This window comes from Zeugodacus cucurbitae, chromosome 4 (genome assembly GCF_028554725.1).
Source record: "Zeugodacus cucurbitae isolate PBARC_wt_2022May chromosome 4, idZeuCucr1.2, whole genome shotgun sequence".
NCBI classification, from domain to species: Eukaryota; Metazoa; Arthropoda; class Insecta; order Diptera; family Tephritidae; genus Zeugodacus; species Zeugodacus cucurbitae.
Genome location: NC_071669.1, coordinates 24,684,363 through 24,708,889, shown reverse-complemented (window position 1 = coordinate 24,708,889; position 24,527 = coordinate 24,684,363). Strand labels below are relative to the sequence as shown.

The 24,527-nt window shown below is 33.5% G+C and overlaps 1 protein-coding gene across 8 annotated transcripts in view; it reads right to left on the bottom strand.

The window, feature by feature from the left end:
• Positions 1 to 24,527, bottom strand: part of LOC105214792 (titin) — a 186,379-nt gene that overhangs the window by 18,571 nt on the left and 143,281 nt on the right. For 3 of the 8 annotated variants that reach the window (XM_054230428.1, XM_054230429.1, XM_054230431.1), the window contains exons 14-21: positions 24,321 to 24,436; positions 23,336 to 23,720; positions 22,730 to 22,859; positions 22,418 to 22,513; positions 20,293 to 20,451; positions 17,243 to 17,325; positions 12,910 to 13,096; positions 5,929 to 6,069 (exon numbers count right to left, since the gene is read on the bottom strand). In XM_054230428.1, coding sequence (XP_054086403.1) covers positions 5,929 to 6,069; positions 12,910 to 13,096; positions 17,243 to 17,325; positions 20,293 to 20,451; positions 22,418 to 22,513; positions 22,730 to 22,859; positions 23,336 to 23,720; positions 24,321 to 24,436 — 1,297 coding nt within the window. Of the gene's footprint in view, positions 1 to 1,703; positions 1,738 to 5,928; positions 6,070 to 9,989; positions 10,020 to 12,909; positions 13,097 to 17,242; positions 17,326 to 20,292; positions 20,452 to 22,417; positions 22,514 to 22,729; positions 22,860 to 23,335; positions 23,721 to 24,320; positions 24,437 to 24,527 lie in introns of all 8 variants that reach the window. The other 5 variants (XM_054230424.1, XM_054230427.1, XM_054230430.1 and 2 more) reach the window with 3 other exon arrangements.

Here is a 24,527-nt window from a genome sequence, read left to right as displayed (position 1 = left end):
GCAACGAAAAAGAAAAACAAAAATTAAATCAAATTAATAACATCAAATAAATTATGCATTATTAATAATAAATTGGGTGTATTGCATTAAAAGTTCACAAAACATTATTAGAATAATATAAACGAAAAACTGTAAGAAAAAATAAAGAATAATATATCAAGGTAGTATTAGACAAACTGTGAGACTATTTGAGCAAGTGGATTGATAATATCTAGTATGAGCGACTAACAGTCGCATTTTAGCGTATCGTATATATCCACAGTATGTACTTAATAATATTAGAATATTAGGCTAGTGCCCCATAGGGATCCACGATGTTAGGTTAAAAATCTTACTGAATGCTAGCTATAGAAGGTACCTGGAGGTGGACAAGGTGGAATCATCTCACCACTCTCTTCTGGAATGTCTCGCCCTGGCAAAGCAAAGATTTTTCGGATCTCACTTTTTCGAATAATCGCGTGAAATAGCGTCAGGGCGCTTTGTCAAATACTAAAGCATAATCAAGGTCTGCCTTCACAAAAGACTGTATTTCTACATGTGTTTCCTCTCTGGGGATCAGTCATACCTTTATGTCGCTCGGGTTTGCTTGTATTTAAATCCAATTCTTAATTCTTAAAAGTAAACAGTCAAGAGCACACCTTTATGAAATGTTACTAAAACACAATACATTTGGAGGTGCTTTGCTAAGTTTCACATAAGTAGCGAAGGCGGGAAACACATTCGACAGCTAGGACAATTTTATACGGACAATAACATTAAATACGCCCATAAAAGCATTTGGTATGACTAGGAATTGAAGCTGATCGAAATATATTAAAGGAACGTATTGGTTTTAGTATTCATGAACATTTATGTATGCAACTGTTTTGAGTAAAGTGGGTGTGGCACGTGCTCCCATTCTACGAAGAGCAGCAGCGAATTTTTGTTTCCAAGATATGTAACAGAGGAAAAGCATGAACATCCATCATTTCACTGTGGGTTTTAATCGATAGTGATCCTAGCGATGTGAAGAATCTAGAGCGTGTAATAAACGATTGACAAAGTAAAGTAATGGTGTATTTATTTTAGGATGCTCATGGAATAACTTTTGTCCACTATCTTCGAATAAATTTCGACTATTATATAAAGTTTTCGGGAGTGTTTGAGGGGCAAAAGCACAGAAAACCTTTCCAAAAAAAAGAATGTGATGTTTGACAAGTATCACAAATTAAGGAAACTATTGGTATAAACTGAGTACTTCTGTATCTATCATTGTCTCTTACGAGTCTGGCTCTGGTGAAAAAATATTCGTTGGAGAGACATTTAGAGACAACTTAAAGGAAAGTTATTTGCAAGAATGGTAGTGATAAGTTAGAAGATTATTGTAATCGTTGCTCCAGACTTCAGTAGAAGCAAATATCTTTCATGTTCGTCAATATCTTAGTCATTAGACTAAAAATATGGAACAAGCAATGAAAACTAAGTAGTCGGAAATGGAAAACCTTCCACTTTCAAAAGCCTCTCTTGATTTTCCACTCTATTCTTTCACTAGTTTGCCAAATACTTTTCACAAGGGTTATAAACAATTTAAAATAATAACAACTTTCTACATTAAACAAAAAAAATAAATTTCGAAATTAAAATATTTCAGCAAATACTTTTTACTTAGCGAATTCGGTAAGATTCTGGTGATTCTATTAATTATTACTTTCTTTTAAGCTTACCTGTGCGTGGCGCTGATGGAGACATCGGTGCGATCTTTGGGGGTACGCGTAAAATCGATTTCGAAATGGAATCGTTTTTCGGTTTGTTTATTTTCAACACAGTGTTTTAGTTGTTGTTGTTATTGTGTGAGTATGAATGATAATGCATTGTTTATTGTTTAAACGACAGCAAATATGTAGGTATTGGTAGTTGCATTTATTATAGTGTTTTTGTTGTTTTTTATTGTAGTGTGTGTGTGTGTGCGTGCGCGTATATAATTACAGTCACAAATTATCAATAAATATTTCCATTTAAATTTTGATTGCACAAACGATTAGTTCATTTTTGTGACGATTAATAAATTGAAATGTAAATGCGCGAGTGTGCGTTAGTGTGTGTGTGTAATGATTATATAATTGCGCATTTAAATGACGGTTGATTGTCGTGACAGTGATGGATGATGTTTGTATTGGAATTGAGTTCATTATATGCCAGCGATATATATGTATATGTATGTGTGTGTATAGCCATAGAAAATTAATTAATGGCCAAAAGCAGCAAGTGTTTATTGATTTCACATTGTTTTTGTATGCGTTTTAGTTTATTTATGCAGTGTTGTTGTTGTATTGCGTAATGTTTATGTTGTTGTCAAGTTATGCGTTTGCACACATGTTCAACGTATTGCCATAGAATTAAATAAATTTTGTGTTAATTTTATTTCGGCAACGTAATTAACACCAACAAAAATGCAGCAACAACGACAACAGGCAGGTACAGTGAAGGCAAGCGATAGTTCGTTGTATTTATGAGTTAACACAAACATACAGACATAAGCAATTAATTACAATTCATTCAAGCCATTCCAAGTAAATGCGATGCGTTATGTTTGCACAGCAACAGCAAAAGCAACAAAAACAATTTTTTAAAGCATTTAAGCGTACAAATAAATAATAATCATTTATTTGTTGAGGTTCGATGTATTTGTGTAAAGTGTTGATTTTTTGTGTTTTTGTTAATAAATATCATTTTTATTACGCACACCATTAAAGATTCATATGTGTGTGTGATTGCATTTATTTATTTATGTTTTTCGGCAATAAATAATTTTTGGTTTCCATGTTTGCGTTTCGTATGAATTTCGCATTGTTTACCAATTTTCCAGGCAATTTTGCATTCAATGCACGATTTGCAATATTTCATTGTTCATTTGGCGATTTTTTTCACAATCACATTTACATTCATATTTTAAAGCCGATTTATTTTCGAGCATCATTTATGTATGTTAATGTATATGTATGATAATGTTAATGTTAGTTTTTGTGGTGTGATGTTGTTGTTACATTTAATTTTATTTTCATCAGTTTCAATTCGTTGTGTTGTTGTTGTTATTGTTATTGGTTTTTGTTGTAGCACAAAACACAGAAAAGCGCAAAATATAAGAAGAGAAGAGAGAACATAAATTTGCAGTTAAGTCGCATGTCAAAATAAATTAAGCAAATAAATATGGTTAATTTACACAAAAATTAATAATGCAAATATGTAATATGTTGGTGTGGTTTATAACTTACAGATACAGGGTGTTATATATTAAAAAAAAAAAATGAAATGATCTTGTAAATGTTATAGGATTTTCGCACAGTAGTTAATTGATCAAGTAACCCTCCCTTACTCGATTATAGCCTTTTCGCATAGTCAAATTAATTTAATATAAAAATATTATAATTGAGAAACCAGTTTTTGCTTTTCGCACTGTCAATAACTTCATTCACGAACAGCTGTTATTAATTTTTTTGGTGTTCATAAGCAGTTGGTAAGTTTCATCAGCTGATTGATATTTTATGAATAAACTCAGCCATGTTTACAGCGTGAACAACAATCACCAGAGTTGCATTTCATTTTCAACACGATTTGTATTCGTTTATATAATAATTTAATAAATGGCAAATCAATCTAAATCAGCGCTTTAATCGAGCAAAGACGACTAAGCTTGATTCCTTCATATAAGACTTCATATAAAAAAGTAAAAAATAATAATAATAACATAGTAAGCTAAAAGAACATTTGTTCCTATTTGATGAATTTTTTTTTATGAAGATGACAATTCGTATTATAGTTCTCTCACTGAGATTGCGAAACAGTTTGTAATCTACAGTACATTAATCAAAGTACAGTAGTTTTCCGATATAACGAACACATTAATTGTCAGGCCTGTTCGTTACCCCGAATTTTTCGTTAATTCGAGTACTCACTTAGAGACATAATTTTCAATAAAAATGAGTTAAATATCCACAAATGGCAGTTTAATAAATTGTTTTATGAAATTATTTGAACCAAAAGGAAAAACCATAACAGATCAACACAGAAAATTTTGCCTTTTTGTGCCACTTAAATTGCTGCATAAATGGACAGCTACTCCTTCCTTTGATAATTTTCCTGGCTATCTGCAGAGTATGCATTTATTTTATCAGCTTCCAAAATGGACCTATTCAGCTTTTAAATTCATTCAAGTTCTTTTCATTTAATACTCTTTTTACAACGATTTTTTTTTTATTTTTAACTCATTCTACATATGTCTTACTTCATATGTCTTACTACAAATCGTCGATGTTCGTTATTTAAGGTACTCGATGTAACAAATTTGCTTGTTCGTTATAAGCGGTTTTCGTTAAAACGAATATTCGTTATCTCGGAAAACTACTGTATATCTTAAAAAATATTCATCGCATATAAATTTCTTTTATAGCTCAACCACTTGAATCAACAATAAAAATCTCATGTTGAATTTCCAAAAATTATTTAAAAAAAATGTATTTAAAAAATGAGTTATATATTGCTAAATTAATTCATTTCACTTTAAATTAACAGATATCCTTTTCATTTTAATAAATTTCTCTCTGCAACTGGGCTATCTTCCAAAAAAAATCGAATAAATAATTTTTAATTTTTTGCAACACCCTGCATCGGCGATATAAATTAATTTCAAACTGGTTTTTGTTGTATCTACAATATAAAAAATAAAATAAATAATTCATAATAACAGCATTGCCATATAATTTAATTAGTTTCTTCATTAAGTACAATAATTCATTAGTGGAGCGCAAGTTGATTTATTTTGCTTTTTTCCAATTTTTTATAAACTCTTATTTTTTGCCACAAATGCACACACTTACACATAAATTAAGCAAATGCATGTAAACAAGCGAGTGAAAATGTGTGTGTGTGTAGGTTATAATCATAAATTCAAACAAATCCATAGCATAGCCGCAGGCGCAATGTAATGGAATCGAACACAATTGAATTATTTGCCATGCATTAGAATGCGTACGCTGGAGGGGCTTGGTAAATAAGGACTTGCAAACACGTGCGGTCGTGTGGGTGTGTGTGTGTTATTATTAATTACGTTTAAATAAATAAACAAATGCAGCGCTTATTGACATGAAGTGAAGTTGACTTTTTATTTATTTTTGCCAATGGAACGAATTCAAAGTGTAGGAGGAGTATTTGAAATGCGAGTTTCCAGCGAGTGCATCTTCAAATATTTTTATTATATTTATGCGCAAATTTTTTGGTTTTTTTGGAATTAAAATAATTTTTTTAACAATTTAATTAAATATTTTTTCATGAGGAATGTAAACAACTGGTTTGTGTAACTTTTAGTAATGAATGCATTGGTAAAAACAATAATTGATTGCTTTAGTGTTAAATCAAGTGATAAATACAATAAAATGCTGAATTATGTAACGAGTATTTTCTCATGCGTAAAAATGCAGACACAAAAAGCCGGTACAAAACGCAAAATAAATATATGCAGAACTAAGTGAATTAAATAATACGAAACGAAGAGGTGATAAGTGAATTAAATATGCTGAGAAAATTATTGAAATAACTTTTTGTTTCTTAATAAATAAAAAAATGATTTTTTTAATAAATATTTAAATAAATAAAATAGTAAAAAAATTTATTTAAATATATAAACATAAAACATTTTTTATTTGTTATAAATAATAATAAGTAAATAATTAATATATATATTTATTATATATTATACGTATAAAACTGTTTCTTACTAATAGGTTTTGCATAAAAATAATTAAAAAATTTAAAACTACTTCAAAATTGTTTTAATTTTCGTTTGTACTTTAAGATACTTTAAATAAAACTTTACTTTCTGCTTATAAATTAAATATGTATTTATATTACAAATATCAATAAATAAATATTATTCTTTCAAGTGCTTGTACTTACATTTATCTTGACGTCTGCGTCGGCGGCATATGCAAATGATGATGCAACAGATGATTATCACGGCCAAAAGTAGCGCCAGTATCGAGGCAACCAATATGATGAGTGTTGTTTTATCCCAGCGTTGCCACCATGCTAGTTGTTCTGTGTTTTCGGGTAAGTAAATATAAAAGTTATTTAGTGATAATTCTCATAAATATTAAGTAAATTTTTTGGGTCAACGTGGATAAAAAACCAACATACAAACTATTGGTGGTGGTAAAGTGCTGAGAGGAAACATGGTTAAAATTTGTAATGTGGCAAATAGTGTTTTTTTATAAAATGGTGGAACTTCAAATATTTCTATAGTGTCCAGGAACCATTTATAGTTTATTTCATAACGTAAAGTAATAAATATGTTTATTTAGTTATTTATAACTTAAGTCAAAATAGTATGTGTAAAAAATTATTAAAAAAATATTTTTTTTTGTTATCGTTGATTAAATGATTCTTCATAAGAAAAAAAACCTTAACAATATTTATAGTTATTGATGTTGAATAAAAATTCATTTAATGCTTTATCAAAATTTTGCATCAAATTGATATTAAATGATGAGTATAATGAAATATGTGTATTTGAAGTTGAAATATAAATACTATGTTTTGTGAACAGGAATACAATTGAAAGGTATTATTTGATTCCTTTTTTGTTTTATGAATCTTCTTCATGTATATCTTCATAGACCTTTTAGGTTTAAAGAGCGTTTTATTATGTCATAAATATATCATCATATTTGATCTGTTTTATTTTACACATTTGCATTTACTTTTTATACGCTTTTAAGCCGAATTACAAGAAATATTCTGAGTTTGTAAAGGCTGAGTCAGGCTAGTTAGCTTTTTCGATATTTTTGGGAATGAAGAATATTTGTATTTATAAAAAACAGTTAGAGCTTTATCCATTTAATAACTTTATATCAAAGCTTTATTGTGTGTTTCTTTGTCAATTCCGAAGAAAAAAATCTGCCAACAAAAGTAATATTTGAGTGTTAATATTCATACTTCAAATGTCTGTGGTGAATACCTATGCAATTTATGCTTTTTTAAGGAAACTCGTAAAATGTTAAAGGAATATCATATTACAGCTTAACATTTTCACTTCTCTTCACAATGTACTCTCTACATAGATGTATAAATATATATCTGAACTACATAATAAATGTCTCACGCAGCCATCATCTTAACAATTTCCTGTGAATTTTTCATTTTTTTTTTAAACCATTTGCACGCAGTATAAAGTGAGTTTCATTCATATTTGCCTGTCAGCTAAACTATGTGCTATCACTATTGTGCTATTACTCAAGTGTTTATTAAACAAATGAATTGTTTCACCCTACACACCGTTATGCACACTAATCCATTTCTGTCAGTGAGCTTTACTAAAGTAATTGTGTGTGAAATCCATATACATTCACATACACAAACATTTGTTGCTGAGTAAATGTGCCCACAAGCTGATAAATATTCATAGCATACTTTACGGCGCATAGGTGGACTGCACGTATGATAACTTATAAATACATAGTGGCAGTTGATACACATGTGCGAGTGGATTTATTGAAGTTCATTTTGATGCGAAAAAGGGAGATGTTCAACTGTTCAAAGGCAGCTAAAATCATAACGTAATGTTAGTTCCCTCTTTTATTCCCGAATTTCTCTTAAATTTTTCGTATTTTGGATCAATAGTCACTATTTGTTATTCTTGTAATGAAATAAAGAGATATTTATTTGGCTATCCTGAAGATTTCTTATTTGAAAGGTTATTCATGTATCATAAATCTAATTACATATTAAACCTATTCTCTTCTTGTACTCAGTTATATTAGAACAATTCTGTTTTTTTATAAAGGTCAATATTCAGACAGTATTTTCCTAATATTTATATGTAGTATTAGAAAAGAATGTTAATCAAACAGAGGCGTTTATGACGTCACTATCTAATAATAAACTCAAAAAATTTTATGGAACAAAGTCGGCTTTCTAACTATCATTATTGGTAGTATATGCGTATGACTCTAGAGTTTGCTATGGAACTTCCACAAAAACTTGTTTATCGGACAATGTCTCATTGCATTCTACATTATAGAAAAATTTTCAGCCCAACCCTATTTTAGGTATACATGAAAGAGTTGAATGTATTGAAACCACAACTATTATGCAGGCGTTAGTGCGTAAGCACCCCGTTTTATTATATAATCCATTGTTAGTTGCCAGCTAGTGTCGGCAAACATTGTAGTCTTATTTTTCCAATTTCTATTTTCAGAAATATTCTACACTCTTTTGCACTACAACAGTAATGTAAACATAAAAAACCAATTGAAAACTCAAATTAAAAATTTCGAGGAAAGTGTTTTGCCTCGTGTAATTTTAGGGAATGAAAATTCAAAAATATAGCATAAACGGAAAACCATAAATACACAAAAGTGAATATGAAAAAAATAATAATGAATTTGTAAATTAGTTGTAAATTTTACAAATATTACATAGTTATGATATATAAATATTATATAAATAGAGATATATATTCCTGTAAATATGCATATATTTGCTATCATGCTACGATATTTAATGAACGGTGAATGCTTGCAAGTATTTATTTAGAGTGGATTATAGCACATTTAGTATGTCTACTTACTTTTTGGTCGCACTATTTGTTGTTAGTTAGCGATATTATGTTGTTGTTATTTTACGTTTGCGTTTTTTATATATTAATGAAGCATTGTTTGGGAAACGTTTACAGATTTTATATGAGCGATGAAGTAGAGACAAGAGCAGCAGAAAGATAGAAATATCGAAAATTTAATTATAAACAGCTTTTCATATCAATACCAAATGTGTATGTGTTTGTGATATGAATTGTGTAATACTAAATACGGTGTAAGCTTACAGACTAGTTATACAAAAAAATGTTTGATTTTGCTATAGTTTTTAATATGAGAACTTTGAGTTATCTAAGTACTGGAAAACAATTATAGTGTCCTCATTCAACTTAATTTTGTAGTATTACTGACTTAGTGTTAGTTCACAATAAGCAAATTCATTTTAAGCGTTAAGTTATGAATACATACATTCCAGATATAACTAGCGCCGACCTACTATTGGACAATATTCATACTATGTTCCACTTTCGAAATTCCATTTAATAAATTAAAATCGAACAATTAAGTTTAGTTATGCAATTATTTAACTATTATAAATCCAAAAATAATGCTATTATATGGAATTTTTGACACAAAACAAAAATTTATATTTATTGATCAATAATATTGAAGACTTTATATTTAAATTCTTAAGCGATATGAGAGCAAAAATAATAAAAAGAAATGAAATTTTGAACAAAGCAAACATTCTATAATTATTGTTCAATAATATTGAAGGTGTAATATTTGAACATGTGATTGCTCTGAGTTAGTATGAGAGTAGATATAATAACAAAACATACAATTTTAGCTTTGTAAAAAATTTTAAATTTATTGATCAATAATATTGAAGTTCTAATATTGGACCAACTCACTCAGAGCAGTATTGAGAAGATTTGTTTGTAAAGCAAAAATTTTATATTTATTGATCAATAAAATTGAAAGTTTAATATTATATCATTTGTTCAATTTTTTCTGATACAAATAATCATATGAATAGAAATTATGTGACTGAACAATTGGTTGACATACTAAAAACTTTATATTTATGGATCAATAAAATTGAGGTTTTTCGAATGATATACATTCATACTGGAATTCAGTTGTGTACATTGAATCATAAAATATTAAGTATAGAACTTGATCAGGTCCTTAAAGCAATGCCAGAAAATCAGAGGAGAAATTTATTGTGTAATATTCGTAGTAAGTCAATATATAAATGTTTCACCTATAATTTTAACCCTTATTAACGGCCCAATTTGCACCAAAATTACATTTGTAAGGGGAAATACAAAAACTTCAAAACAAGGTGACAAACAGGAGTGGAGGGCAAACAACTAACACCAAAGAATATTTTTTGAAATCAAACTTTGACAGGATCATTACCTTGCCACCAGACATAAAGTGCTGAACCCGCTGTTTTAAAGAAATCAAATCATAAGAAGAAAAATTTTATTTAATAAAAAACTAAGTTAAAAATTTAAATTTAAGAAAAATAAGTGAGGATATGAATAAAAATCTAACTGCAAATTATAAAAATAAAACAAAAATATTTTGAAAGTTTTTCCTAATCCGCTTAAAATGACAGCTGCAGCTGTTGAAAGGCTGCGCCCGCAATCTCACTAAATAAAACCAATAAAAATGAAAATTTAGACTTTTTTGTTATTACAGAGCACTCAGCAGACGTATTCATTCTTGCGCTTTTGTTTTGCCACATTTTCTCTGCGCTAAGCCGGCATGCCCGAATGGGTTAGAGTTAAATCTAAATCTGGTTAAAATATCGCAATCTAATCGGCTTAAAAAATGTGCTGGTAAGAAATTGATACACCGTAAAGGAAATGTTAAACAAAGCTCAAATTCGTAGAGCAGAAGCAGCGAGAAACTGGTAGTGAGTTGTGGAGAGTGGTGGCCCCGCCAAACAAATCCAATTTCCGTTTCCGCTGCGGTGCAAATGCAAAGAATTTCAAAATAAGCTCAGCGCTGCTGACCAACGCTGTTCATATTCGGGTGGTGGGGTCGGATACATGCTGTCGGATTGTTTAGAACTGCTGGAGAGTATGCTCGAGAGCACACGAAGCTCTCTGGGGCAAGCGGTATGTTCGTGACTCCACGCTTGTGGTACGTCAGCTGCATAATAAAAATCCGAAAAATTCCCTAATTGCTAATGTCAGCATATCCGCATGTGGCCGAGACATTGGGTAACAGGCCAGCGGCTCTGCAACACCGACTGATTGGGAAGCTAGCTGGTAACCACGGCTGCCAATTTTGCTTAGCGCAAATAAAACTAAGTTATTGCTTATTTCTATATAAGTAGTATAGAATTTTTGCAACTCTTGTTGTTGTTGCAACAGTTGATCTCCTAACTCCCATCAGCACTATATTCTCCTATCATTCGCTACAACATTCATTTGTTGCGGCGCTGTTGCTGTTGTTGTTGGCAGCGATGCGGAACATTGGCTTAGCTCCTGACTGTTAACCGCAAGTGACCGCGTGCAGCGTGGCAAAGGTGCCACTTGAAACAAATATTGACAGTAATCAGCGCACAGCGATGCAACTGTTGGTGAATGGGTAGCAGCTTTTTTCACTCTCTACAGTTATACATATTGGTATATATGTATATCTTTTCATCACACTAGCAGCGGGGATTGTTGCCCAATGTTAGTGTAAATCAACCTCAATGCTGAAAATCTATTGCAGTGCTGCAAGTATTTAAAAGCAATAACTGTAAATAAGCTGAATGTTTGGAGAATTTCGTTCACATCATTCTACAGTTATCATGCTTAACTGGTTCCAAAGATGTGCTGTGTTTCATTTGCTTTGCTGTTGGCAGCGGCAGCTTGGCATGTACTTCTATTTATATTGGCATGTTGCAACTTACTGAAATTTACTTGGCCATTGTTGCAGTTGTATTTTAGTTATTCCTTAAGAGTTATATTGACAAAATTGATTGAACTGAGCGAAATATTAAAATAGGTCAAAGTTAATGAACTCATGGGCATCTATTAAAATCGAATAAGTCGATAAAAAATAAATGATATTTGTATCGATAAAGATTGAGGTTGGAAATCTTGATTTAGACCTCAGTTGAGGAGAGGAAATTAAAAGCCTATCTCATTAGTTACTAACTGAAATTATAGGCAATTATAGGTGTTAATAAAGCCATTATAATAAGAATTCTACCTATACTGTTTTGAAACGCTTACATAATATCCTCAGAGGCAATATTTGTTATCTTGATAAGTAAGCGGTTTGATAAGTATTTCGAGGTTTTGGTAGTTTAATTGCTGGTAGTTTTGGTAGTTTTTATTTCTGTAGACATTTCCACTAATCAAATGCTCCAGAAATTCCTAATTTTTCAGTAAGTTCTCTTTTTTTGCTATTAAAAATTTAATAAGAGATTATTTATCATTTCCGATTTTTCAATATTATGAGTCTCAATATTTTCGAATTGCAAGTGGGACAATATTATTTCACCATTATTTTATACATTTTTGTCCTATACATGATATTAGCTTTCAATGATTAGTCATTTCCCTGTTTGATATCCTATCACGAAGCTCTCTTGTAATAATCGTGTGAATATGGTATGATATATATGGTATGGTATAATGTGTTCGATTCGCTACTATCTAAACCTCAACGAAGCGAAGACAACTACTGTGAAAATATCGTCACATCTAAAGGATCTGACCCGGATTTTTATCCAACCCAGAGCTGTTAGCATTCTTTAAAATACTTTGGGACTACAGTTGTAATCTTCATCAGAACGTAAAGAGTGAGCAAAACCTAAAAGACTGTGCTTTATGTGATCTTGAAATGACACATCGGGATTTGAGTGTAACTTTAAATGTTTTCAAATAAACCAAAACTGAAAATGGAAGTAAACGAAGTACGAACTGATTTCTACTTTTCCCAAGATAGTCTTCAAAAGACTTGTTCTAAAGTTCACATTATTGTATTTACTTAAAGAAAGTGCTATAAAGTAAGGAAAGTGGTATAAAATATAAAATGAAATGCCAAAATTTACAGCAAAACATAAATTCGGAAAATCTCAACCCTCACATAAAACCTCTTGAGAGAATACCCTACATAATACGATTTTTATGACGATAAACGCTTATATAACTTCCCTACCAAGAAAATAATTGCCGGGAACGCATAAACAAACTACTAAATCCCATATATTAAGTGGCCACAATACCATACATTCTATATGTATATATGTATGCATCAGTGAACACCTCCAATGTCAACACACATACGCATTGACGAGACGGATTGACTGTCTCCCACCGCCCATACTTACCGGCCACATCGAATTCGCAGAATGATCCCGGGCCGACGGTGTTGTTGGCAACGCAACGGTAAGTGCGTGCAATCGCATAGTCATCGTCCAGCACATAATAGCTTCTGTCAGCAAAACCACGCCGTTCGCCGCTGCCCAGCCATTCGGCGCTGTCATTTTCCGCTTTAATTGACCATGAAAAATCAGCCTGCAACGAAAAAACAAGCACAACAACAACCATAATAATAATAATAAACAAAAATACAAATAAGCAAATAAACCAATAAAATTCGTAATAGCGCCTGGATGATCGCATGTGTGAGTGTTTGTGTGTGTGTTGGCTGCCATATTTACATTTAAATGTTTTTGTCACTGTTATCGCCGTGTTTTTATTACTATTTGTATTGTGCATGCCGCTTTTTGTGGCACTCGCTACAAATACTCGATTGTTTGATTAAGAGTAAGCCGTGCGAAAAACATAAATATTTTTATGCATTCGAGTGTGTGTGTGTGTGCGTGTGCATTCGGGCAATTTCTTGCAGGCAAGCAAGTCAATTAAAAGATATACACACATACATACAGTCAAATGCACATAAATAAATATGAATAAAATTTTTGATCCATTGCCCACCACACATGGAATTGGTTTAAACAGCTGTTGACAAATACATTTAATGGCGATTGCGATACGAAAAAACACATTATGACTTTGCATAACCTGGTCTGTGGACATTTCTAAGGTAAATGTTGCGCTATATATTATTTAGAAGCTCTTGTATTTGGGGCAATTTTGCATAGGGGAGTATTATGAACCAACTTCTTGGGTTATATATTTAACTCAATATATACAGTCACTCACAGCTTATTTGATGCAGATCGATTTTTTTTGTAAAATGTTCTATATTTCTTAAAATTTTGCGAAAACGAAAAAACGGAGTATGCAGACTTCTTATTTATTTGGTTCTAATTAGTTCCTCAACAAAAAAATACAAAAAATGTCCAATCATTTCATCGTAATACAAAAACAACAATAACATACCGACAATAGGACGCCACAGCTTAAATGATGCAGTTAAAAGTACCGCTATTTTTCGTCGCGATTTTCCAGAAATTGAATTTTTTAATTAGTTTACAAATAATTGTGGAAAGAGTTGAATGTAAAGTGATATTTAAATTTAAGTAAACTTTCATTTGTGAGCCATGGGACCGCGCACATCACTAGAAAAGCGAGAGTTGGTGTTGGAGCAGTTTAAAAAGGGAATGTCGCAACGTAAAATAGCTGAACTAATAAATTTGAGTTCGTCCACAGTTCAGCACATTATTGAACGCTTTGTGCATGAAAATCGTGTGGTAAATAAAGGACGACAGGCTCCAAATAAAATTTTCACGGAGAAAGATTGTAGGTTTTTAGTGCGTCAAGTGAAAAAAATCCAGCAACAAGTGCTCCAAAGTTGGCAGAAATGGCCAAAAAAGATTTAGGGAAGAATTGCCATCCCGAAACAGTCCGAATAATACTAAGGGAAGCAAATTTAAATGGCAGAATAGCCCGTAAGAAGCCATTTATAAGTGCAAAAAATAGAAGTAAAAGATTGCAGTTTTCGCGTGACCATAGAAATAAGACACCAGCATTTTGGAGGACTGTACTTTTTGCAGATGAGGTTAAGATTAACTTATTTGGACCAGATGGCAGACCTTTTATATGGCGCGAACCTAATACGGAGCTTAGACCTCAAAATTTGCGTGCAACTATAAAACACGGTGGCGGTAACGTTTTGGTGTGGGCATGCATGTCATCAAATGGGGTCGGAAATTTAACTTTTATAGAAGAAACTATGAACAAAAATGTGTATTTAAAACTTCTGCAGGAAAATTTGATTCAAAGCGCTAGAAAATTACAAATTGAAGATAACTTTCGCTTTTACCAAGATAACGACCGTAAGCATAAGTCACAGATAGTGCAAACATGGTTAATATATAAGTGTCCACATATTGTTCAAACTCCTGCACAATCACCGGATTTGAACGTCATCGAAAATTTGTGGTCTATTTTGAAGACAAATATTAAAAAACATGACATCCAGAACAAATCTGATCTTAAAAAAGCTATAATAGAGGAGTGGAACGAAATTACACCGGAATACACCAAAAAATTGGTAGACTCCATGCCAAATAGACTTCAAGCTGTAATTGATAATAAAGGATACCCAACTAAGTACTAAGTACACATTTTTTTTTTAAATAACGAATAAATACTTGTTCTTTTTTGAGTTGCATCATTTAAGCTGTGACGTGAATTTTCAAATACTATTGTTATTTTTTTAAATAAAACTAAATAAATGGACATTTTTTTGTAGTTTTTTGTTGAGGAACTAAATAGAACAAAATAAACAAGATGTCTGCATACTCCGTTTAATCGTTTTTGCAAAATTTAACGAAATATTGCACATTTTACAAAAAAATTCTATCTGCATCAAATAAGCTGTGAGTGACTGTATATACCTATAATATGTAATAAACCACATAATATGTATAGGGAATTTCGATTTATCGTTAAGTTAGCAATGGTATGGATAGAGAAACCCAAGGCAGAGGTAGCTGATTAACTGGTATCTAGCAATAAGTTATTAACGACCTGATAGCATCCAGGTCATAGAATAAGACATTTTCTTTTTGAAGTATTATTTTAAAGTAAAATAGTAAAATATACAATAATGCTCGTTTTCACTGCATTTGTTCGGCTCAAATTTATTGGATTTTTTCGTTTCTTCCGTGGTTAACTATACAATAATTATTGTAAATACTTCTCTCGAAACAGTATTATAAATCAGTTATAAGGAAAAGAACTTGCTAAGTGAGGCAGAGGAGTCACCAATTTGGTTGGGATTTTACAAGTTGCTTGAAATGAACCTGTGTGAATTTTAAAAATGAGCTTTCCATAACTATTAAAATAATTCATCAAGATGTAGGGATCCCAAAAATGTTTAGCGGATAAATATGAAGCCTTATATATTAATGAAAACACTACAAATCCTTCCCACAATATGAAGTATATTTTCCTTCATATAATATTTGAGAAGGTAAGTTTCGGAACATGATCTTGAGTCACTTCAGCTTTTCGATTTCAGTACTCACACTTTGTGTACCGTAACTGATTACTGTGACATGACCGCCTCCCGGCTTACACTTCTTGCGCATTTTTACTTCGTGCGAAGAAACGTCAAAATACAAATACTTTATAAATATGCAAACACTTATAGGTGACCCAGTACATGTAGACACTTACATACAATAACAAAAAAAAAAATTCAACAGAAAGGATAAGCCGGAAGAAGTGGCAGAAGCATTGAGAAGCGGCTGAAATGCAGCCAACTTTAGACTTTTCGATTTTTTTCAAACAAACAAAACAATATCTATACATACATATATGCACAAGTTTACGCGTGTCGTTAAAACTTCGTACGCGTCCTTGCATAATCGCACATCTCATGTATGGATAAATATGGATGTATATACATATGTTTGTCTGTATACGTCCGTCCGTTTGTATATAATATATTTTGAGTGCTCCTGAAATAGCAGACGCGCGTTGGTGCGTTGCTGCCTGCAATTGAAATGCTATCGTTTTATTGCTATTGCAACAACAATAATAACAACAACAACAGCACGGGCAATAGCAATAAACCGATAAACAACAACAACTTGAATACCAACTCGGGCAACTGTTGCAATATCATGGCAGTTGAAGCATGCATCAGCGCCAACAGCTAGCGGTGGATAGCAGGCGGAGGTCAGCTATTCATGCGTACAACCATTCAACCAGTAAGCCACATACATGTACATACATACGCCGCATAAAGGCACACGAGTGTGAAGCGCGCCATTTTTCCTCACTCATTGCACTCATGCGCACACACATATCCGATTTCCGAGCGCCTCGAACTCAAACTATTCGCAGTTCAACTGTGCCACAGTAGTCACTGAGCTGCCCGTTGCCGCTTTTACGCAGCAATCAGCATCGTTAACCAGAAAAAGCAAAAAACGAGGAGGAAAAATCACATGCATTGCATACTTTACGGCGTGCGGCATGTTTGTTGATCTGTTGGTGTACGTAACGCGCCCGCCCCGGTAACATTGAAAGTTTGCGAGAACTGGGTTGCTTCCATACTCACGAAACTTTTGGCAGAATTCTCCATTTACGAAAGGGGAGCTCTGACTGGCCTTCGCTTTCTACAAGCATATGTATGTGTGTGTGGTTGTGCGCGTATATTTCGCCAAATACCCCAATGTGTGGTTATACCCTGGCAACTGTGTGTGCCGTTAGATGTGCGTTGTTTTTGCATGCTTGTGTGCTTACCTCTACAGGATTTCCGAATGCTGTGCAAATTAGTGTATCCTGGTCATCGATCTCGTCCCTTTCAATTGCGCAACGTGGCTTAACTGCATCGCAGACATGCAATCAGCAATGCCAAAAATCCAAACAGCAAAAAAGTCAGCAACAGTAATAGCGACAGTATTGGTAACAGCAACAACAACAACAATAAAATCGGCGTACAGCGTTGCATCAACGTGTTGTTCGGTTGTCAGCAGAAGTCCGAAAAATGTTCGCATCGCCGGCGAAAGGTGCATGAAAAAAGACAAGAGAAAAAAGAACACAGTAAGTCAGTGGTGAATAATTTAGATATTTTTGTTTGACCTTATCACGTAATTAATTTAATGGAAATCACTTAAAAATATACTCTACTATATATATATTGTATGTGGGTGGTGTGCTTAAGTGTGGCGAATATGGCAAGTGAGGCAAAAGAAAGGACACTGTACAACACTAAGCTTGACGAAAAAGTTTTACATACCATTGAATTAAGAAGAAAATTTAGATTATATCTATAGTTTGGATTTTTTAGTAGCTATATCTATAGTTAATAATAATTTCTTTAAAAATTCCTTTTTTCGAACTTTGAATCCAAATATTTCGAAAATCGTAGACTACGCTTTTTTACTCATGACTCAATCTCCTGGAAAAAATTAGTTTGGTTAATACCCAGAAAAAAGTCGATTGTGCCATAGAGTATTATTGATTGGAATAATTTGGTTTCAAGCTTTTGTATTCTTCTAATTTTTTTCTAACTGTAAAAATGGCCTTCTAGCATTTAATTGAAGCAGAAATAGAAGATTTATTATTTCAGGAAATATACATACATATATTAGTCGTGTTCGATTTGCCATTTCTTACAGATTACTGTAAACAATTACAATACACAAGTAGAGAAAGGCTAATCTTTCTCTCGCAATTTATTGATGTAATTTTATAAAGATAACACATAATTTGAACCATATATTCGGCATAAAGTCCACTAGAATAACGAACATCATCATCATATATTATATGATGTCTGTGGTAATTCCTGAACCGATTATTAACCGATATATGCGGAGTAAAGCCCACCGTTTTTTAAAAAAACCTATAATTAGGTATACGGGAGCTAGGGGAAGTTATGACTCGATTTTAACCATTTTTGGTACAGAGATATACAATATTAGAGGAAAAAGATTCCCTCTGAATTACATTCAATTGAGAGATTTAACGATATTTTCGGTAAAAATTTACCCTTAGGAACTAAGTACTTCTTGTTCAATGCCTTGAAAAGTTATAGTCCGATTTCGACAATTTTTCCATAATTGACACACATCCATGTAGTATTTGCGTAAAGTTTTATTTCGCTATCTTCATTGGTTGATGCATATATTATAAATTGAATGAATCAGATATATTTCAAAATTGCCTTATATGCGAAGTAGGCGTGGTTGTGAATCGATTTCAAACAAAATTAATTATTAATATCATAGTTACTAAGATTTGAAATAAAATATTTTTTTGTATAGAAAATGTAAGACACGGTTTCTGTAAAAGCTGCCAGGCTTGTTTGAAAAGTAGATATTTCACAGTAGCTTATCCAGGTCTAGCATTGAAACCCGCAAGTTTGTAATATCGTTAAATTACAGCCAATATAACTCAAATATGGTAATTGTATTTCCTGGTAGGTAGTTGGAGTGAAGTTAGAATTAGCAAGAAGGATCTAATTTCATAGGATTCTGCTTCGCATAATAACGCATCGGACAAAATATTAAATCGCAAATTGCTCAAAATTTGTAAGATGCAAACTGTTACATTGACAATTCATTTATACAATTTTTATTGCCTACAATTCTACAAAGCTATTTTGCCATAAAATGTAATCTGCGCTGAAACCACAAGCGCAAAACCCCACACATAAAGCATACTGCCACTGACCCACTAACACATATGCAACACTACACCGCTTTTTGGGCACATAATTGAAATTGTGTCGAACAATTTAATTCAAACGCATAGTTGCTGCCGAAAGGTCAAAAGGATCAGATCAATGCAATGGCATTTGGCGACACTTCCGGTCAATTTCAATTGAATAGAGGCGATTTAATGCGACAAAACAGCCGAACTCAGCATAAACAGTATTAACTGTATGTGAATGGCGTTGAAACTTTTCAATAATAAATATTAAATAGGCTTATCAAAGCGTGACCAGCTATGAAATCCAACCCACCCACATCCGAGCTTAGCCACACACATGTCCGCTATTTGTATGTGTCTATATGTGGGGTGGAGGGGAAGGGGTGTGAGTGCGTGTGGTTAAAATGCAGAAATTTATGGTTTTGAACCGTTTACCGCATATTTTTTTGCTAAATAATTCTACATAATACGAATGTGCGAGGGCAAGCGATTGTAAGCAAACGCAAATAATAGAAATATTAGAAAACGCGGCAGGCAATCAACAAGGGGCTCACACACACATATATATAAATACATGAATGAGTTTGTGACATTACAAAGGACATAACAATTTTGTGGCTATGACTTGGCAACAATTGTCGAAAAAGGTTCCAATAAAATGCACGACACCGCGCTGAAAGGCGAAGTATCAAAATGGAAATAATCATAAAAATTCGTAGAATTATTCGGACGATTTCAAACACTTGCGTCAATGGCGTCCACATCCACGCTTGACAAGCCGCCAAACAAAGCACATGAAAGGACACTTTCAAATGCACTCTCACACCCACAATGCCCCTTATTGGGTATATAAGTATGCATGTGTAACTGTAAAATGTACGCTTGTAATACAAATTTAGATTTTGTGCTCTCGACACAATGTAATTTCAAATATTTTTAAGAGCTAAGCTTTTTTGTAATTGTAATCCCAAAGAGGAAGGTCGCTCCAAAGTGACATGTGACAATTTCATAATGGTTGTAATTTTAAACGCGTCCCTTTTCTATAGCATCGGTTACAACAAATGTAATGCCTATGTTAGCGCCAAAGTTAAAAAATGAAATTTCTAAATTACATGGAGCGGAGAATTTCAACTTACATTGTACATCGATGATTGTTTCGACCGTGCTCTTGCCGTGTTTATTGGAGGCGACACATGTGTAGACGCCGGAGTCATTGCGTGTCATTGGCGTGTTGATGATTAAAGCCTGATCCTGTCCCAGTTTCGTATTGTTGAAGTACCAACTGTAGTGAGCGCCTGCAAATGAGAAATACAAATTGAATTACTTGTGTTTTTGAATTGTTGCTATGATTTATAAATTGATGTACAAATGGATATGCAGTAGTTTAACGCACTTTAACTGTTATCAAACAGAACAAAAAATATCATTATCGTTTTGAGTATGGTGGACACAAACTATCGTTAATTGAATACAATTTGAGTTCCATTCGGTAATTTGATTGTTTGCTCTCATATAATATATATCAATGTTACCGAGCAATTTGACCGCAATGAATTGCTAAGAAACATATGACTAATGACACGCCCCTTCTTGATAAATAAATAAGTTTGGGACTAATTCATGCTCAATTTAATATTATAAAGGGGATCAAGAGAGATCAGAGTAAACTCTCCTTCTTCCTTAAATATTTCTATTTGCAGGGAAATTACGACTAATTAAAAGCTTAAATATATGTGTATTCTCTACAATACGAGTAAATTAAAAATGTCATTTTATTGCTTAAACTGTTTTGAACTTCAATTGCGGAACTTCACGAATGCGTCGTCATGTTGTTAATTTAAGCTTTGCATTTATATTTCTCTGTCTGTCTCTATCACTTAATTACAGTATGACTCTATTTCTTTTTCTCCTTTTCTCCTATAACAATTTTTATCTCTCGCTCTCTCTTTCTCTCAATTTAATGTCTTCATTTACTGCAGCCGAACGACGAGAGTGAATTGAACTCATAAAGGCAATGTCAAACTTTAGCTAAACTATCGGACAGATGGAAATATACCACCAAATGCAAAATAACTAAACAGATATGGGCAAAATATGACAAGACAAGAACTGAGGACTTATTAGATCGGTCCAGGAAAAATTGTTTCAGACTTACAGCTACTATAAGGGGGATTTGGAGAACATGCCATGAATATGGTTTGTATTTCTGTTGGCGGTAAATACGCTGAGCGAATGTCAATGTAAACGATTTGGAAAAGAAGAATGAAAGTATAAGAAAGATGACAATTACTATATTTTCATTTAATTCTTGTATGTCAATAGTACTTGTGCATTTGTCAATCAGCTGATAAGAGTATAGTATAGTATAGACGAAATTTGGCAACCAAGATTTATTCGAAAACGAATGATTGACACTTCAGAGCGACTTAGTAGCTCTACCTCTGAGGGGGTGAACATATAAAATGAGAATGAAGCGTAAAGCAGGGTGATATTGGAACATCCTTCCTTCCATCCTTTTTAAACCAAAACATCTTAGAAGTTATTCGTTTACAGTTTCTTAAGAGTGAAGAGGATAAACCTATACAAAACATTAAGTCTTGACTTCATCAAGTTCAGTAATGCTTACTTCCTAACTACCATCGGCACACAGCTTAAAAATTAATAGTATTTCCCTAATAAGCCAGATGACAACTTTGATTTTTATAAATCTCGGGGCTGACAACATACACTAAAATGTAAGTGTATGAGTTTCACAAGTTGCGACATTTATAAATCTTGTTGATTTCCATTCTGTTGCAAGTGTTTACAAAAATTTGTTGATGCGTGCTTAAGACTCCCGCAACAGCACACATGGGGACCCTTTAAAAATGTCAATTTCCACATGACTCAACCTCGACATTTCGCAAACGCCTTGACGCGCTGCTGACATAAGCGCATAATATAACGGTACCGTTGCGCCACTTGAGACCGCATGCCACGTCAACACGCGCCACAATCCAGTGGCTAAGTGTATGCGAGTTGGACAGCAGCTAAGACTGAGGCAGAAATCGAGACTGAGGCTGTGTGTTGTCATGTTACACTCGTCATTTATGTCAACGCTGACAGGAATTCCTGACATTTTCAACTTGACATTTACTACAACCATCAATACAGTGTAACGCAATAACAATCGCGCTGAGGCGACGTGTGTTTGTGCGTGCGTTATTTGCATAACTGTCATATGTAAAAGAGATGTATTTGTAATCTGCAATGGATACTTACTCGGGTTAGCTTTGGCATTGCAAATGACACGTCCGGGTATAGTGCCCTCCTGCACGTAAACCTTTTCCTCCGAAACGGTTGAGTTCTCCGGCGCATCTGTTGGCGAGGAAGACAAAATAGCGAAAATTGAAGTAAGGTCGGAAATATGTAAGGATATTATGCAAAAAAATTGTACAATACTGCAAATATTTAATATTTATGAGTGTTTTGTTGTGCAAAGGTTTGTTGTTATGTAGCATATGAGCCAACTGAGCTTACATCTCTCTATTTGTCATCTCTTAAATATTTGCTTATAATTTTGTTAGTACTCACATTCGATTGAGAAGTAGGTGGCGCTTTTGATGCCGGGTCCAACGGTGTTTCCTGTCGAGACGCAAGTGTAGTTCGCGCTATCCGATTCGATGTCGAATTTTTGATTGGGCCAATTTGACATATTGAAGTGCTATGGTTTCAAGAGAAGGAGAAAAAGAGAAATATTTTTCAATACTGGAATAAATTTGATAAAGTTTATAAGAAATATCAAATGTTTAAGGAACTCAGAATTTCCCTTAAAAAGCATTTAGAGAGATACAGATCGAAAAAAAATCGAGAAAGTAGAATATAAAAGAGTGAAAGTCGGTATATTAATAATAAAGACAGTCATTGATATTCATTTAGCCGAACTTGTTTTCCGGTTCTCAAGCGTTATAGAAATTCAAGTCCGTAGAATAATTCGTAATCTCTGCTAAATATTACAAGAATCCCATTCTAAGTCCAAAATGGGGTTTCATCTCACAAAGAAACAGAGTTACAGGGCAATAAAAAATTAGTAAAGTTGGCAACCATAGCAATATTCCTATATTCCTACTAACTCTTATGAGTTCACAATTGTACCAACCTTTCTTAATAATCATACTTCACAAATGCTTCTCTACTTACCAGCACTGAGAACATGCTCTCAAAGTCGCCCGTTGCCGGTGACGCGTCCATGTACTTCTCCTTGATGAAGTACCGCGTGTCGTTCTTCTCAATGGGCTCTGTGCCCTTCAACCAGGTAATTTCACAGCGTGGCACACATTCGATGCGACATGTGAGATTTGCCGTGCGCGATGTGTGCAACATGCCCGTATACGGCACAAGATTCTTGATGAAGAATGGCGGTGCATGCACTTCTAGATTAACACTAGCCATCATACCCTTACCGCCCTCATTGTAAGCATAGCACGAGTAGTTGGTGCGACTGTCCAAACCAACTGGCTCCACAGTCCAATCTTTGGTGACAATATCCTGCAAGGGACCGAGTCCACCGCGTTGCCAACGGAATCTATGTGGATGCATTAACATTTGCGCACGATAAGTAAAGGAGCCCATTTTGCGATATAATGATAGTTGTGGTTGTTGTTCATGTTGTTGTAGTGATGAATTGATGTCAGTAAATATTGCAGATGAATCGTATGAGTTTGATGTTGTTGTTGATGTTGATGATGATAATTGTGATGAAGTGTTGTCCACCGCACCATACGGTTTCGCCACATTGTAGAGTGTTAGAATTTGTGATTTTGGTGAGAATGTGGTGAGTGTGAGTAATGTACAAAGGGGTGTATGACTGTTCAGGCCAATTAGTGTATGCGTTTCTTTTTGTATTGTTTGATTGCTATGTTGTTGTTGGTGTTTATTAAGCAATGGTGAATTTTGTCGTATCAACGCCTCGTAAGCGGCCTCAGCCTCCGAGGGTTGTAACGCTTGTACGGTATGGAAATGAATATGGAATTGATCACCACCAAGGGGTGGAGTGGACACGGCTTTGGTGGAGGCATGTGATGTTTGTGATTTGGTTGTTGACGCAGTTGATAATTTGGTTATGGGATTAATGGAATTGTATGAGGATGCAAATGTGGAGGCTTTGTCATGCTGCTGTACAGACCTATTCGATTCGGGATATCCAGGGTCGTCAACAGAGCAAGAGAATGTCACACTCTTCTTCTTCACTGCAATCAGAGGAAAGTGGGTGAGCGTGGCTGGACCGGGTTCGTAGTGTACCTGTGAACGGAATGTGAAAAATGGGAATTTGAATAAAGAAAAAGAATGTGACAACATTTTTATAACTGAAGGAACTAAATTAACCGGCTAA